Source organism: Linepithema humile, chromosome 4 (assembly GCF_040581485.1).
Source record: "Linepithema humile isolate Giens D197 chromosome 4, Lhum_UNIL_v1.0, whole genome shotgun sequence".
NCBI classification, from domain to species: domain Eukaryota; kingdom Metazoa; phylum Arthropoda; class Insecta; order Hymenoptera; family Formicidae; genus Linepithema; species Linepithema humile.
Window position 1 is genome coordinate 5794355 of NC_090131.1, and position 17945 is coordinate 5812299.

Consider the following 17945-nt stretch of genomic DNA (forward strand, 5'->3'; position numbering starts at 1 on the left):
AGACATGGTGAATTAACGCGGAGCTTTATCTTCAGAACCTACTGAGCAAAGTGCTGGATCGCGCGCCGGCAATCGAGGTGGTGAACATCACGGGCGGCCGACTGATCCGCGAGGGAAAGGTAAGAAGATGTGGATCGTGATGTATAAATCGGTGCTAGTAAGCCTCTATAGGTAGCCTTAGCTTACGGTGTGAATGCTTGCATGAATGGAATTCTGCGTGTGTCGTACATACATATACAGGTCTCTCATCATCACTACTGTACGCGCCTCGAAGTTTCACAAATCGTGCGCGCGGACTAATTTTTGTGATTTAGCGTTCGTCGGAACGGGCACCTCCTCAGCGGCTGGAATATCGGAGCGGGGCGGGGCGGGTTGCAAAACGCACTGAGACGCGTTGCACATCCGCCGTATATATAAATATGATTCCTTTACAGTCGAATCTGCTGCTGTTTTTTCCACGTCCTCTCGGCGGTGTCACATCAATTTTCTACCTGCGGTAGAATTTTCTATTTGCGTCCGGGCCCCGTGCCACTAAACGGCACAAATCGTCTTAACTCTCATTCATTAAGTAAATATACTCACTTATGTAACCCACGGGACGATCTAAAACGCGCGCATAATATCGCTGGACTTTCTCTCCTTTTTAACTATTAACGGCAATACCTCGTTAACTCAGTTACATCAGAAGCACGGTTGAGTGAGCTGCACGACCTCGTTTTAGCGGCAATCTAGAGCCAGTTTTTATGAATCCTAGATGCGCATATATCGCTTAGAAACGCTTGACAATACGATTGACACTTTTCCGACCTCTGGATTCATAGATAACCCAGTGAGGTATAGCATGCGCAACAGCGAGGCGTCGCTTGACCGATTAATATTGTAGAGTAGTACGCGAAGATATAACGAATAATTACATTTTGGCACGAATCCAGGTATATATCACTGCTGTCCTTATCAGTATTAACTGCAGCGCGGTTTAATTAAACGCTGCTTGCGGCAATGAAGCAGTCCCAAAATTACTCTAAACACATTGAGATTAACGTATCTACGGATAACCGGCAGCTAGCATTAATGCAAAATCCTGTTCACTGGAAGTACCACATTGGGTTGTCAAAGTCGCGATAGCAAGTCGCGTGGTGAACGCCGCGAGGCCGAACGCCTCGTCTCTCGCTCTCGCTTTCGGAGGCTAACGGTAATTGGCGCGCGCACACCGATCTAATTACACTAACCATAACGGACTAACCGGAAACCCCTAGATCTACGGACAAAGGCTCCGAGCGTTCAAAGAACAATTGGAAGATATCTGCCCGTCGTTGGACGCGTCGGTGAAGAGGCCGCGGCGAGATTCCGTTATTACGGTCGATATTGTTGCGCGCGATCTAGATACGCTGAACCGGAGATACACGACCCTCGTGAGTCTGCTTGAGGAACGAGTGAGGCAGCTGGTGCTACTCCATCCTGAAGACACTTCCTTACAGGTGAGTGATTTTACTTTGTCACTGTTGAAACTGCCTCGTGGAATGCTGTATGACATATTTTCGGCGGCCTTAAATTCCGAAGAAGGCTGCAGAAATAACAAGGTTTAATATGTCATACAGCAATATTTTTTTTACGATTGCGAGATGCCATTTGTCATTGCAAATAATTAATTATTTATGTAATTGACGGAGATAGTCTTCAAAAGGACATCGCATATGCCACATGATTTAATGCGTATGTTCTTTCCATCGCTATATTATTGAGCAATCGAAACACGGTACAAAGCTGTTCCAAAGTGGCCTATTGAGGATTTTAAATTCGGTTCAACCTTTGCCCGTATGGCGTGTCGAAATGTGAAGGGAATTAATACGGAACCGAAACTCGACAAGGTCTGCAATTTGCATTGCCGATGGCCAAATGTCAAGAATTCACGAAGTGAAGCCGCTGTTAAACTCTCGATCGTAACACTTCGACATTCGGCGAAACTCATCGCGCGATAGCGAATTAGAACTATTTCTAATCACGCGATGATATTCTCTTACGAAGGCTGTTCGCGTACGAATCTCGCGGATTGATTAATTGCAGAGAAAATATTAATTTTTCAACGGCAAAAAGCATTGCGTTAGTAACAAATAACATCATTTCTTATCAGTTTGAAAAATAGTGCTTGCATTTATCAGATAAATATTATCAGATAAAAAGGCATGTATGTATTTTATTAATATCGGAGAAAAAAATAGATTTTCGGGAAAGAGCGCGGCCGAAACTTTGCGATTCCGCCGCAATACGCAACCGCGAGTGACATAAGCTTAAATTAATGAGCTGAAACGAGATGAGTCGAGTAGATATGAACGGGCGCTCTCATGAAAACCTGTATGTCCACATCTCTCGCAGGTATAATTATATTCCGAATGACGACGATGTCAGAAATAGCAACTATTTTTCTCGGTACTATTGCGCGCCAGGCCTTGAGGAAATCTTACGGAAAGCGCCGGAAGGAGTTACAGTTTTTTAATCGCGGCCGGTTTTGCGTGCGCTCGCTGTCGCCGAGCCGCGCGTTATCACCGACGCCGATACTTCAAGGCTACTTTGTCGTGAGCGAGCAGAAATCGCACCTATGACACGCGACCGACTTTCACTCGATTAGTTTTTCGTCTTTCCCGCTCGCGCCGGTCTCGTGCCGGGGATCGATAGAACCGGCCGACTTGCCGGCGCAGACAGACAGTGGCGCGTTTACACCTGTTGAGGCCCCCCGTGCATCCAATTATGCGCATTAATTAAAATTGAGAAATAAAAATCAATGTGTGTCAATGTTTGTCAAGTTCTGTATTTTTAATTCTCGCATCCGGGAATGCAAATTGAATATTTTAATTAATATATCGCTATTAATATCTCAGAAACTGGAGATATGATTATTCTTCGTTATCGTCTGCTAAGCTTTAATTTGAATAAGACGCAGTAATCATTTGTACGAGTAATGTAAACATAATAAATCTCGAATTTTTGCTGCGACAGAAGACATCGGTTAAAATTAACCGACAAATAAGATTCGGTCTTTAATCACGTTCTCAATGCTGAGTAACATAAACCGCGCGATACATTCACGAGCTTTTCTAACCCCTCCGAAATACGTGACCGGAATGAGCAGCGCTGACTTACATCAGCTGGCAATCGCTGGAACCGTGAGATGTTTTCTCTCGAAAATAAAGGCGGTTACGCAATCCGTATAATTGAGGACCGTTCAAAAGTCAAATCATCGGGTCGACCAAGGTCGATTTTGGCAATGAGTGCGTAATTCGACAAAACTCCGAAGGTAAAGTGCCCTGACCGCGTACCGGCAGCACGCCCACGCCTAAACGCGCCACTGAGGCGGCGATGCGTCGGCGGTGGAGGACGCGCATCGCGACGCCGCCGCCACCGCTGCGGTCGCCACTCGCGTCTCTGACGACCGCGTCATCAAAAGAGACGAGTCGCCGCAGTGAGGGACCGTCGGTTGCGCGGCTGACCGTCCACGTCTCGAGCATGCTCGCCGGCTTCGCGAACGATTAGACTCATCGCAAGCGCGATAGGAACGTGATTTCGCTTCGCTCCGATGTGAGCGATCATGATGATCGTGCGAAAGGTACGTGAGGATGGCGTGTCGCGCACCGTACGTTGCCGGAAGCACGATACCGGCATCCGCGGATCCGAGATGGATGGTTTCGAACGTGTCAAGTGATAAATTAGTTTATTACAATATTAATGATAAAAGTAGAGACGTGTTGTTTGGATGACGCTCGTAAAGTGATTATCAAGTTGAAGTGGAAAAAAATGCAAGTTTTCCGCTTACGATTAAAAATGAAAATCACAGGCAATAAATATTTTATTGAGTATTATTTGATATATGAAAATTTTCCGATTAATAGCGTGATAAATTGGTTAATAAATCGTGATATAAATAAGTTGGTTAATTTTTTGATTAGCAAAATGACGAAGTTTCGGGGTCATAAGTTAACATATGTCAAAGGTATAAATATGACTTGGGAATTTTCCTCGCCTGTGGTTTTAAAGAAATGACATATCATTTACACATTTTCTGCAACTTCAATATTTACTTAGAACTTGACACGTTTGAGACTTCGAGCGTTTAATCTTGCTTTTTAAAATACATACGTTTTTTTTTTTTAAATACGAAAGAAAAATTCTCTCTCAATTTTTATTGCATAAATTTGCTCAATTTTTTAAACAAAATTTATGTATTGAGGAACTACAATAATTCTTGAGGAGTTCTTTGATAAGCGTCATCTATTATGTTTTACGATGATGTGAACACATCTGGCGATACTTTCCGCCATTCTATTTCCATCTAAAATACAGACACTTACAAACGTTTAGCTCGTGTGATTCTTTCCGCGTAAATTCGCATAGAACATCTCGGAATTAACGTTTATTATTACTGCGAATATATCGACTGTTTTATTGCTGACATTCAGATTTTATTTTACTGCCAAAAGCTTTATTGGCATTCAGATTTTATTGAATGAAAATAAACAAAATAAATTAGCGACTTGTATATTTATATATTTGTAGCATAAATTATAACAATTGACCACTTCTTTTAATACTTAAAAACAATTTTTTGCATATGCAGCGCGCGATACGTTTGTAAAACTTTTTATTGACGCGATGTTTGAGACTTATTTCTAATTACGCTCTTATCAGCTTAGTGCTGTGCGACGCGATTGATTACTCCAATCCGACAAGGTAAACTCTTACCGGCTACTCGTAAACGCCTTATCGATAACACGGTTTCGCTGCAGATCGATTTTCATGACGGAACGCCATAAGCGTAAGCGTGAAACGGAAAGATGTATGGATGCACTTTCAGATGTTATCCTCGTTACAACTGCGTTATAATTTTTCCGGGAAAGCTCGCGTTTTAAAACTCGCGTGTACCGGTGTGCTTAATAGATTCTTATTTTAACGCGTTCACGCGAGATGACCTAGAACTACTGACCGGTTTATTTCAGTGAGTTTTCTAAATTTTTTAAAAATTGGTCTGAATATTAAACATCCCGCAGATTTTTTCACGCTTTCGATATTTATTCACCAAAAGTCTTTAATCTTCCGTTGTTTACAATTCAAAAACTATCGACAGTCTGAAAATAAAACTTCTTTATTTGAGCTTTGCCACAACAATTCAAACCGGCGCTTTTAGAAGATTTTGTACGTGCATGCAACACGGTTTAACGGCGACGGAATTATCTTACAGTGCCCGAAATATACCGCGTGCATTGTTTAGGCAAATAGAACGACTTCCCGATTATTTTTACATCGTGTGTAAATTGCAAATGTCACGCGACAATGAATGTAAATGAAAATATACTTTTACTTTTGCACCTTCGTAACCGCATAATCGATAGCATAGAAATGATTGATTGTCAGCCGAAGGTCGGCGCTCACATTAATCAGATATAATTTCTTCGATCGATAGATTTACGGTACAGATCTGTCACGGACTGTTTCACGGTTATTATAATTTTTTTTACGTTTGTCATTGATGTTATGTCGATCCTTTTTTGTTGAAATCAATTGCTTTATCCATGCGCTATAAATTATCGCAATTAGCGTCATCAAAGAGATGGAAATATTTGCAGTGAGTTTTGCAAACACATAAAACAGACATAAAATCGTTGTCTTTTATTCGAGCAATTTAGATAATCTTCCAATTTATCTGCGAGACGGCAAGACGATTTCTTAAAATTCTTTCAAGGTTTTAAAGTCGGCCCAGCGATTTATGTCATATATTTCGACTCGTATCGCGAGTTCAATATCAGACGTTCAATATTAAACCGACCGTTCAGTTGCCATTTCACATTAAAATTTATGAACACGTGAATAGATAAATTTTGTACAATAAAGCTTTCATGTAAATGAATCATTTCTCATTTAGATTTAAAATTTCGAGTTGTTTCCCGTTTCATATCAGATCGCACGTGTTCTCCCATATATTGTGTTCGCGAATCGACAATAAGAAGGACGCAAGCCTCTCATATTCGCGATGACATAAGCAAGATGACGTAGTCCCATGGACGCCTACAAATCTGTAAAACAAGGCCGTTGGTATATCACGGCCGAAATTACGTGTTTCGGTATGCGGTACCTCATTCGGAATTAGGTAATTAAAAGCAAGGCGTGCGTCGGACCCGGCTAGAATTTTGCGTAAGAGTGGCAACGTGTATTCGGCGCGTGCGTGAGCGCCGCTATATTTAAGAGTCCCGTCTCGGCCGAGAGATCTCGCGCGGCACGTGGTCCAATTATACGCTATTTCGCGCATGTAGCGTCGTGCATCGTCGCGCGGGTTGACTCATTTATAAATGCACGCGAGAAATCCGTGGTTTACGTCGCGGATTCTAGCGTGGGTAGCCGTTAATCCGATTTAGGAATTAATCGACGACTTGACCCAAATTTGTCTTCGGAAGGACAAAGATGACGTTTCGTATTAGCCAATTCTTTTGACGAACTGTTAAGAAATGCTTTGAATCTTACTTCAACGAAGACTTACAAAGGATATTGGAAATATATAAAAATTTAATCCTATATAATTATATTATCATAAAAAATATATTTAACTTTCTATCGTGCTTTTATCGAAAACGAAAATTGCGACTGCAAAGTAATTACGCAGATTCTCATATAGCGAACATATATTACGTAAATCGCATGATTGAATATGTTCGCTGCAATTGCCAGAATGTCTCTACTTTCAGCGTGTTCTCCAAGAACAAAGGCCGCTGCGGACGTTCCGCACAGAGTTCAACATATACGAAAGCACTACCAGCGAGGAGCGTTATACTTCCACGACCACTCACTACACCCAGTCGCAGTGAGTATAACGTTAGAAATTGAAAGTATCGCGCACCCGGAGCAGTAGAAAATTCTATGCTTACTCCACGATCAAACGGCTTATTTCTAGACCACTTTCGAAAAATTAGAAAAATAGATCCAAGTTGTCGGTCCAAATTGTTTCGCGACGCGGCGCAAAGCATTTCCGTTCCCCGTTTACGCCTCTCAATGGCTGTTGCCGCAGATACACCTCCGAGAGGCATGAGTCCACCGAGACGACTTACTCGAGCGAGACCTCGAGGCGAGGCCGCGAGCAGGCCGCGTATCGTCCTAACGGCGAGACCGCCAGCCCGGGGGCCGCTTCACCCGTCGGCGGCAGCCTGCTCAAGCGCTCGTACGAGAACGAGGCGTCGAGCAGCAGTCGGCGGCATCAACAGCATCAACAACAAGACTTCACGTCCGTCGTGGACAGCAGTTTTAGTAGCGAGCTTAGGGGTAGGAGGGTACCGCGCATCGACGACGGGGCCGCTACCGGCGCGGAGAACGTGATCGACGTTAGGGGTATCGTAGATCCGAGCACCGGCGAGGTCCTGACTGTCGGCGAGGCGATCCGGCTCAGGATCCTCGACGTTAGGAACGGTAGGATAGTGACGTCGAGCGACGGCAGGACGAGCGTGTCGATCGAGGAGGCCGCGCGCGACGGCGTGATCGACGCGGCGCTGGCCGATCGGCTGTTAGGTCCATGCGGGGTGACGGAGGATGGCCGTCGGGTGTCCCTGCTCGAGGCGATTCAGCGGGAGCTCTGCGATGCCGAGCGGTCCGACATCGCCGATCGTGTTAAGGTAACGACAGCACGCCGCGACGACGGCGGCGGGATTAGCGTTGTCGATGCGATGAAGAAGGGCCTGCTCGATCCGATCACGGGCGAGGTCGTTGCCGAGAACGGCGAGCGGATCTCGATCGAGGAGGCGTACTCGCGCGGTTACCTCACCAAGGTGGACGTGACGGTTAGGGTGAGCCGTAATGCCGTCGCGCTGTCCGACGCGATATCGCAGGGTCTCGTGGACGACCGGTCCGGCCGCGTCACCGACAGAATCACCGGCGAGTCGTATCTCCTGGACGAGGCGGTCGACAGGGGTATCGTCGATCCGAGCGTGAAGGAGATCGTGGACGCGAGAAACGACACGAAAGTGACGGTGGCCGAAGCCATGAATCGCGGTATATTGAACGCCAAGAGCGGCAGATACATGCACGGATTGTCGATGGAAAAATTGCCGTTCAAAGAAGCTCGTCGCCGGCAGCTGATCGTCAAGCCGATGACGCTGAAAGATTGTTGCGACCTGGAAATCATCGACGACAGGGGCAAGATCGTCAGTCCGGCTCATCGCGGAAAATTAACCATATTAGAGGCCATATCTCACGGCGTTCTAGATTCGGAGAATGTCAAGTCGATAGTGAACACTCGAAGCGGCGAAATGATCACGCTGGACGACGCTCTGACCGGCGGAATAATTAAAGTCGAAGGCACGTATCGCGATATGCAGAAAGCCGAAGAATATCCGATTCCTCAAGCGGTCGAGAAGGGTCTCATCACATCTGTGACGCAGAAAACCATCTTCGACATTGACGGTTTCAAGGATCCGGTCTCCGGCGAGTATATTAGCTTGAACGCAGCTTTGCTGAAGGGCCTGATTAGTTCAAAGTCCGGCGGTACTTTCACCGTCGATCTAAACACTGGAAGAACTGTTTCGCTGAGCGAAGCGGAAAAGCAAGGCTACATTCGGCCGGAAGTGCTGGAGATGCTGAACCGCGGCATCGGCGTCACCGAGAACGGACGCGAGGTCAGCGTTCTGGAAGCCGTGCTGCTCGGCTTGCTCGATCCGAAATCCGGCCAATTGCTGGATCCGCGTAGCAAGCGAATAGTGCCTTTGGAGGAAGCGATCAAGCGCGGGCTCATCACTCCCGACGGCGCCGCGCTGCTCACCAGTTTGCTCAATATCGCCGTGACCACGCAGACCGTAACGAAGACCGTCAGGCGGTACATGACGACGCTGCAAACCGGCGAAGTCGTCACGAGAGATTACAAAGTCAGTTACGAGGAAGCGTTGAGCAGCGGCTTGATCGACGAAAGTAGAAATGAATTCCGAGATCCCGACTCGGGCGCGACGATGTCCATCGAAGACGCCGTTGAGCAAAGCTTGCTCGGCGGCGACGCTCGCCAGCGCGTCGTGTACTCGTCCAGAGAACGCACTCCAGATTCGTCGCACACGACTTTCGAGAGCACGGTTATGGCAAATATCGAGGACGTATCGAGAAGCAGAAGAAGCGAATCGCCACCGAGAGCAATCGGAACGGTTACTACTATTATTACAAAAGAAATAACTCCACGTGCGTCGTCCACGCCGACGAAAGAATCGTCCTCCGTTACGATAACGATTTCACCGACGGATTCTGTTACTTCCGTGAGAGATTCGATCGCGTCTACGTCCACGAAAGTCAGCGAATCGACCAAGTGGACGTCTGAAATGTCGAAAATGTTCGAGGAGAGACACGTAAGTCGCGCTAAGTCGTCTCCGTTCGACGAGAAACAAGATATGGAAACGGAAGCGGTTACATCGGTTGCGCCGATCACAAGCCACAAATCGGAGATCACGAAATTTATAGAGGGCGAGCGTGCTTCCACCGATAAACAGGTGTTCGAATTGCCCGCGGACGGCTGGACGCTCGCCGAAGCTATCGATAGGAAGCTGTTCGATCCCACGACAGGTCTGTTTATAATTCCAGGCACCGACAGATTAGTTTCCTTCGAAGAATGCATTAAGCTACAGATTATTAATCCGAATTCCGGCTTCGTTATCGATCCGAATAACGGCCGGAAAGTATCTCTAGTTCGAAGTTTGGAGAAAAATATTTTAGATTCGACGGGCCATTACAGCTTTCCGCAGAAGATCTCGATGAAGGAAGCGATCGCGGATGGATTGATTATATTGGAGGGCAAATCGAACGAAGACGGCGACAATACTAATCAGAGGCTTCTTCAGATCACAAGAGTTTCGGGCAAGCCCGACATAGTGAAATTGACGCATGTCGGCGATCTTTCGCAGCAGACGGAAATAAAAGCCAGCGATGCCGAAATCTCCATGCCGGATCCGGTGCAAGTGACTCAAGGTGTGATTTACGATCCCGGGACGGCTTTGGTGATCTCCACGAAGACCGGCAAATCCGCGAGTCTTCTGCAAGCCGTTTCCGAAGGCACTATACCGCACTCCGCTGTAATCGTCAAGGATCCGACGACGGGCAAAGACATCAGCATGGCGGAAGCCGTCAATCGCGGCATTCTCGACACGAACACGCGCGAATACAAGATCGACGACGGCAGGAAGATATCGCTCATCGACGCGGCGAAGTTCGGCGTGATAGCGGTTCTCGGCGCTCCGCTCGCGGCCACCGCCGCCGCCATAGAAGCCGTGCAGAGGACGATGGTTGAGGATCCCGCGACCGGTAAAAAGGTGCCGAGAGAAGTCGCCATCGAGCGCGGGATTATTCCGATGGACGACGCTTCGTCGCCGATCACTGAATCCGCGAGCGGCACGCCCGACGATGAGAATAAAAGAGTTGTCGCGCAAATCACGATACACGATGAATCTGGAAAAATCTACGCGCCCAAGGAAGACGCGAAGAGCGCAGTTTTGAGCGACTGGAAGTCCACCGATGACGTTCCGGACGGCGAGAGTTTAGGCACGAAAACCAGAGCGCGAGTGACGGTCGAGCCGAGATATCAAGTTACGATCGGAAAAGCGACCGTGTCGCAGAGTCCCGAGCGGGAGGCGAAGCCGATCGTTCTCCAGAAGATGCGCAAGAGAATAGTGAAGGTCGAAGAAGCGCTGCAGAGCGGTCTCATCGACGTGGAGACGGCGGATACTTTCGCGAGGAAGATGTGCAACGAGAAAGGAGAGTCGATTACTTTGTCGGAAGCCATTCGCGATGATCGAATAAACGCCGATCAGGGACAAATCGTGGATTCTCAGAGAGGCGACGTGCTCACCATCAAGCAAGCCATCGATCGCGGAATCTTGGATCCGGAGGGCGCGCATATATTAGTGCCTCTAGCGAAGAGTCTCTCCGTGAACAGCTTATACACGCAGGGCTTATTAGATCCTTCAGAGGGCAAAATCGTTCATCCGGAAACAGGCGCGCATCTTACTCTCAGCGAGGCTATCGTGTGCGAAATAGTAGATCCTCTGTCCAACTTGATGTTTGTGGACGGTCGCACGGAAACGTTGCAGTCCGCCATCGCGAACGACACGATCGACGCGGATAAATCGTTGGTGAAGACGCAAGGCGGTAGCGTGAACTTAGTGAAGGCGATAGAAAACAGAGTGTTCGAGCTGAAAGAGCCGAGCGAGCCCTCCGATATACCACCGGCCGGAATGACGTTTCCGGTCGCGTTGAAACGCGGATTGATAGACACGGAGAAGAAGGAACTTCGACATCCGATCACCGGAAAGCATTTGCCGCTGGAGGACGCTATCAAGAGAGATTTTATTATGGCGTTACCTTGCCCGGTGACTCCCGAAAGTATCGAGATAACGCAGGCGCTGGAATCGGGATTGATTGACAGAGACAACGCTGTATTTTTCCATCCTACCACGGGCACTCCGATTCCCATCGCGGAGGCCGTCGAATCCGGCCTGCTTATCATCAAACCGCCGGCCGACGGCAACGCTGTAGCTGCCGTCACCGAGACGATTACGTCGTATCACACGATCACGACGAAAACCGTCGAGCTTTGGCCGGGCTACGCGTTGAAGAGCGCGATGGAGGTGCAAGATATAAACACCGGAAATATTATTACAATCGAAGAGGCTCGACGAAGAGGCATTATTAAGGACGAATCGGAAAGCAAGCAGGAATTCACGACGAAAGATATCAAGACGTCCTTCGATCACGCGGTGGAGAAAGGATTCGTCGATATGAAGACGGGAATTTACACCGATCCTTGCAGCGGCGCAGAAATGCCGATCGCTAAAGCTGTCGAAGAAGGAATTCTCGACACTTCCAGCAAGAGCGAATCGCCCAGGAAATCGTCTAACGACAGTTTGACCATTTTAGAAGCGGTCGAGCAAATTTACGATGAAAAAAGCGGAACGTTCAAAGATCCGAAGACGAACGAATCGTACAACTTGACGCAAGCGATGGAGGCGGGCTTAATCGAACCCGATTCTGTGCTTTATAACGTGAAAACCAAAGAATCTATCACCACCAAGGAAGCAATTCAGAAAGGCTTGCTCGATCCTGTCACAGGAAAGATGAAGAACGTGCGAGATCAGCAAAATCGATCGATCAGTATAGCGGAAGCTACGAAACTGGGTCTCCTGGCGGTCGTCGCTGCACCGGTTCTGGCCGGAAAAGCAGTGGTGGACGCAATTTCAAGTCGCAAATCTAAAGAAACGAAGCCGAGTATATCTGTGAAATCATTTGTCACAGCGAAGAAAGAATTAAGTCCACCTCAAGAAAGCAAAAAATCAATCGCAGCAGAAATACAGGATCAAACATCTCCGAGAACGAGAGCGACTGTCTCGGAATTGCCTCTTCGAGAAAGCACGCCCATTGCAACTGTTAAGGATAACGAACTTTCGTCAGCCAGAAAAACGCAAGAATATTTGCATGCGGAAGAGATCGAAGCCGAAGAGCTGGAAATGGAAGATGATAGTAGATTGAAAGAAATCATGGATGAAGAAATTTTCAAAAAAGTTTCTATAATTATTACGAAAGATTTGACACCTCAGATTCTCGCAGAGCGAGGGGTGTTCGATCCAATAAGAGAAAAATTCTTGGATCCGGAAACGGGCATCGTCACTTCCTTCAACGATCTAGTTCTGAATCTCGAAGTTTTCGATCCCGATCGAGTGCTCGTCAAGGATCTATCGTCTAAAACGGACTCGTACGTGAAATTGCGCGAGGCGATCAGCAGGCCTCTCGTCGACCGAAACGTCGCGTATATGGTCGATCCGAAGACCGGTAAGAAAATACCGTTCTTCGAGGCGGTGCGCTTGGAATGGATCAAGCAGGAACCGGAAGACGAGATTGAGGGAGATCAGTTTGCGGAATCGCAGCCTTTGAATTTGCAGGAAGCCATCGACGCCGGCGTGTGCGATCCAATTACGGGCACAATTCAAGATCCGAAATCGGGACAAACTTTGTCCATAAGCGAAGCTATCGACGCGGGTCTCATCGACACCGATGTGCTCGGCGTGAGAAATTCAATCACCGACGAGATCGTGCCGCTGTCCGAGGCGCTGGAGAGCGGCGTCGTGGATCTCCGGAAAGGCGTTGTCGTCAACGTCGAAATGAAAACAGAAATCGACATCACGACCGCGTTCCTGCGCGGTTTAATCGTGCCAACTTCGCGCAAGCCGATCTCGCTGGAAGCAGTAATCAGAAAAGGCCTCTACGACGCCGAGACAGGCAGAATAGAAGATCCGTTGACTAAGCAAGCGATCGACGTCGAGGAGGGTGTTCGTCGAGGCGTCGTCGATGCTTTTATCACCGAGATCGAAGATACGAAAGCCGGCTCGTCCGTTTCGCTGGACGACGCGCTGACTATGAATCTGCTGAATCCCGGCACGGGTCGTTTGCGCGACACGAAAGCGGGAGAACTTCTACCTTTAGACGTAGCGCTTGACAAAGGTTTAATTATTACGACACCGTTCGTGCCTTCGCTGATCGACGCGATCGTTCAAGAATATTATTCGCCGAAGACCGGCCTCGTTCTGAATCCTATGACAGGCGAAAATCTAACGTTGAAAAATGCATTGGCTATCGGTTACATCAATGGCTCGACGACCGTAGTAAAAGACGATCGGAAAGAGGAAGTTGTTCCTCTCGACGAAGCCGAGAAGACTAAGTTGATAGATTTAGTAAAAGGAACGTTGTCCTATCCACATACCATGATGTTGGATGTCGCTTATGAAAAAGGATACATCTTGAGCACCGTGAAGCCTTGGACGTTGCAAGAGGCGCTGGCACTTCAAGTTTACGATCCAAAGAGCAGCACTTTTAACATCGACGGCAATAATTACACTCTGGAAGACGCGATCGAAAAAGGCTTCATTAGCAAAGACGGCCCGTCGATTAAAGATCCGAGAAACAACGATATCATATCGCTCGGCGACGCCATCAAGCACGGCTTCATCAACGCGAAGACCGGTACAGCCGTGGATCCGTGCACAAGCGCGCCTCTTTCGCTAACTGACGCGTTAGATCGCGGTTTCATTGTACCAGCGAAACGTAAGATATCTCTGCCGGAAGCTGTCTTCAAGGGCTTGTACGATCCGAAGACCGGACAGTTCACGGTGCCCGATACGCAAGAGAAGCTTCCGACCGATCGCGCGATCAAGATGGGCGTGATTGACGCGACGACCGCGATCGTGCGTGATCCGAACGGCGACGTGATGACGTTCAACAAGGCTATCAAAACCTCGGTGGTCGATCCGAAGTCCGGCACGGTCAGTCACGCCAGAGGACCGCCCGTAGATTTCCAGGAAGCGCTGGAACGCGGTCTGCTGCTCGAAACGAGAAGACCTATGAGCTTCAGCGAGGCTATTTCGAAAGGCATCCTCGATGAGAAAACTAACAAGTTTTTAGATCCGCAAACAGGCGTTTATCTAACAATTCTGGAAGCGATTCAGAAGAATCTTATAGACGCCGACTCGGTCACCGTCAAGGACACGAGATCTAGCGCCTGGAAAATAATGTCGCTGATGGAAGCTATACAACTCGGCTACGTGGATGGCGCTACTGGTTACCTGAAGGATCCTAACAAGGGCAACAGAAATGTATCTCTGAGAGACGCCTTCGAATCCGGCCTCATCGTTGATAACAGAGCCGCCATCTCTCTGCAGCGTGCCATTCATCAAGGATTATACGACGATAACACGGGCAAAATCACCGATCCTAGCACCGGCAGAACTGTAACGCTACACGAAGCAATGAGAAAATGCATTATCAGTCCCACGTTGCCGTGTTACTGGGACAAACGCGGCGAGCGATTGTTATCTTTGGCGGAAACGTGTCGCGCCGGCGTGATCGATAGACGCACCGGCATGTTCAAGGAACCCGGTGCCAGCGGTTCGGTTTCACTCTCCGTTGCATTGCAGCTCGGTCTCATCGTCGACATCGAGAGCATGGGATTCGGCCTGTACGAGGCGATATTGATGAACATGTACGACGTGTCGTCCGGCAAATTCGTGCATCCGACGAACAATCGCAAGCTGACGCTGGCCGAGGCGTGTCAGGTGGATCTCATAAATCCTTTGACGTCGATCGTCAAATGCACCAAGTCGCACAGATACATTCCGCTGGCGGAAGCGATCTCTTCGGGCATCGTCGACGATATTCGCGGCATGTACGTCATTCGCGAGCTCGATAAAGCGATTAATTTGCAAGAGGCGGTGAAAAAAGGCTTCATCGTCACATCAAAGACGCCGTTATCCATCGAAGAGGCGATCAAGTGTCGCTTTTATCGCGGCGACAGCGGCAAATTTGCCAGTCCCGTGGCTAACGAATATCACGATCTACTTCAGGCGATCAATTGCGGCCTTATAGATCCCGACACCACAGCCTTGAAGGATGCCACGACCGGACAGATAAAATCATTGATGACAGGAATCGAGGACGGCACGGTCGACGTGTCGCGGGGCAGAATACTCGATCCCAAGACGACACGCGCTTTCAATATCGACGTGGCTTTGGAGCGAGGTTTGTTAGTGACGATCGACAAACCGCTGGGGCAACAGCAGGCGTACAGATCACCCTTGGAAGCCTCGAAACCCGGACCCGGCGACAAAAGCGTGAGAGAATGCACTCTAGAAGAAGCAATCAACTACGAATTAATCGATCCGAACACATCGGTCGTGAGAGATCCGAGGACCGGTCGATTCGTAACGACGGCGAGAGCGATATCGGACGGTGTCGTAGACCCCTCCGTCAGGGGCACGATCGAGTTGAACGGCGGTGGCAAGAGAGAGCCGCGTTTCGTGCGTTTCGGCGACGTCACTGTATTCGTTAGGGAGCCCCTCACTTTCGAGACGGCGATCGAGAAAGAATATCTCTCGCTGGATTCAGGCAAGTTCACGGATCCGATCACGGGCGAGCAATTAAGCTTGAAAGAGGCGGTCAGCCTTGGCATCGTCGACTCCGACTCGGCGTTGATCAAAGACATGCAGAAGAGGAAGCTGGCAAAGTTGCCGGAGGCGTTCCGCAAGGGCATGATGGACGCGGAGAAGGGCAACGTGCTGGACACAGCCACGTCCAGACTGTACAGCTTGTCGAAGGCCCTGGAAAACGGCCTGCTGATCACCCCGCGAAACGGCGTTTCGTTCATCGAAGCGCTGCAGTTCGGTCTTTACAATCCGACCACGGGCGGTTTTCACGATCCCTTCGTTGTCACTTCCGTGCTCGACCGCAGGCGTCTCACGCTGGCGGACGCGATCGAGTCCGGCCTGATCGATCCGTCCACCACCGTGATCAAAGATCCGTTCACGGGTGATATCGCGAGTCTGTTAGAAGCAGTGAGTAGCGGGAAGGTAGATTCCGTAGGCGGCAGATTAGTCGAGGACACGGACGGCAAGAGTATCGACTTCCTGAAGGCCCTGGAGCGCGGTTGTATACTCGCCGCCGAAGCGAGGGTAAGTAGGACCAGCCAGAATGTTTTTTGCCCAACCCTCGCATCGACTGATTCTTTCTTTTTTTTTATCCACCCGTACGTTTTCTTTCTCATGCTGTTTGAGTTTCTCCGCATCTTTCTCATCCCGAGTTTACGTTGCTGCTGTTTTCCACTCACTCAGATTCTCTAACAGCTTCCGGAGAGTTGGATGTGATTATCATTACACTTTCACCACACGAATCCAACATTACATTTTTACTGTCATGCGATTCTCTCTTTGTCACATCTCACTCTGCCTGAAATCTGACAGACCATCATTTCACTCCGCCATCTTTCACGAGGAGAGACGCTTGCCGGCATGATGGACTTTTAAATAGTCTTCGTTCTTGACTCGCATGACATTTTTACACATCTCGGTTGAGAATTGACAGAAATAATACGCATAACGTGCATGGGTGTCGAACAAGAATCATTCTTTTTTTTTTCCCCTCTACTCCGTAGAGGCATCACCCCGTGCTTCCTTTTATCGGAATGCTCGCTTCCAACGGTTTATCAGACCGTCTCATCACACATCACACTCACTTTCGTGCTTACGTCTATTATCTTAATGTGGGTTCAGTAAAAGGTCGGCCGCATCATCACGTTACGGCACGCCGCGTATGTTTCCTTGAAAGGCTCGTCACTATAATCGGCGATCTGCTGCAGGCCATCGAACGATATCGAACATCGCATCATGAACAAACTCCTCCACCACGCAGAATATATCATTAATCCCAAGCCAAGTTTTGTCGCATCAACAACGCTAATCCCTTTTTAATAAATTAAGTAGCATTAATCTATAATTTTACCGTTAATTTATAATTTTATCATTAATCTAATAATTTTAACTTGCTTTTTTTATTTTATGCGATAAATATTTTATGTGCAGTGCGATTTGAAATATTTGGATATTTTGAGAGCAATTTTTGAGAATACAGCAATTATGCGATAAGCTGAATTACATGCTGTATTATTTACAATTTGATCCAATCGAGAGGGAAACTAATGATTTTCTTTGGTTGCAAAAGGCATCATTGGCTAAGCATACTAATTAATGCATGTACAAATTAAAAATTCACAAATTGGCATCTTTCCCACTTTTCATTCAAAATTAACATTTACTCGAGAAAAAAAGGATTCAACTGAAAGAATATGCAATCATAATGATATCGTTGCTATTTATCTTTTAAAAGCATCGGAGTTTCTTTGAATTAGAAGTGACAAATGATTATGGCAAATAAATTAAAAACATCGTCGAAGAGAAAATAGAATCCGACAGTGATTGATTAATGTATAAAAAAAGTAATGGAACTGCAATAAACAATATTGCAAGATAGAACAGCAGATGATTGAACGATAATGATTAATTGATACTACGTCGCTTATACAATTTCTAATGTTAATTAACGTGAAACGCTTGACGGTAATCAAGACC

The 17945-nt window shown here is 47.7% G+C and overlaps 1 protein-coding gene across 39 annotated transcripts in view; it reads left to right on the plus strand.

The window, feature by feature from the left end:
* shot (dystonin-like protein short stop) overlaps positions 1–17945 on the plus strand; it is a 98987-nt gene that overhangs the window by 54141 nt on the left and 26901 nt on the right. For 30 of the 39 annotated variants that reach the window (XM_067353070.1, XM_067353069.1, XM_067353071.1 and 27 more), the window contains 4 exons: positions 36–119; positions 1257–1478; positions 6729–6844; positions 7049–16493. In XM_067353070.1, the coding sequence (XP_067209171.1) occupies positions 36–119; positions 1257–1478; positions 6729–6844; positions 7049–16493 (9867 nt within the window). Of the gene's footprint in view, positions 1–35; positions 120–1256; positions 1479–3441; positions 3602–6728; positions 6845–7048; positions 16494–17945 lie in introns of those variants that run through there. The other 9 variants (XM_067353091.1, XM_067353089.1, XM_067353088.1 and 6 more) reach the window with 2 other exon arrangements.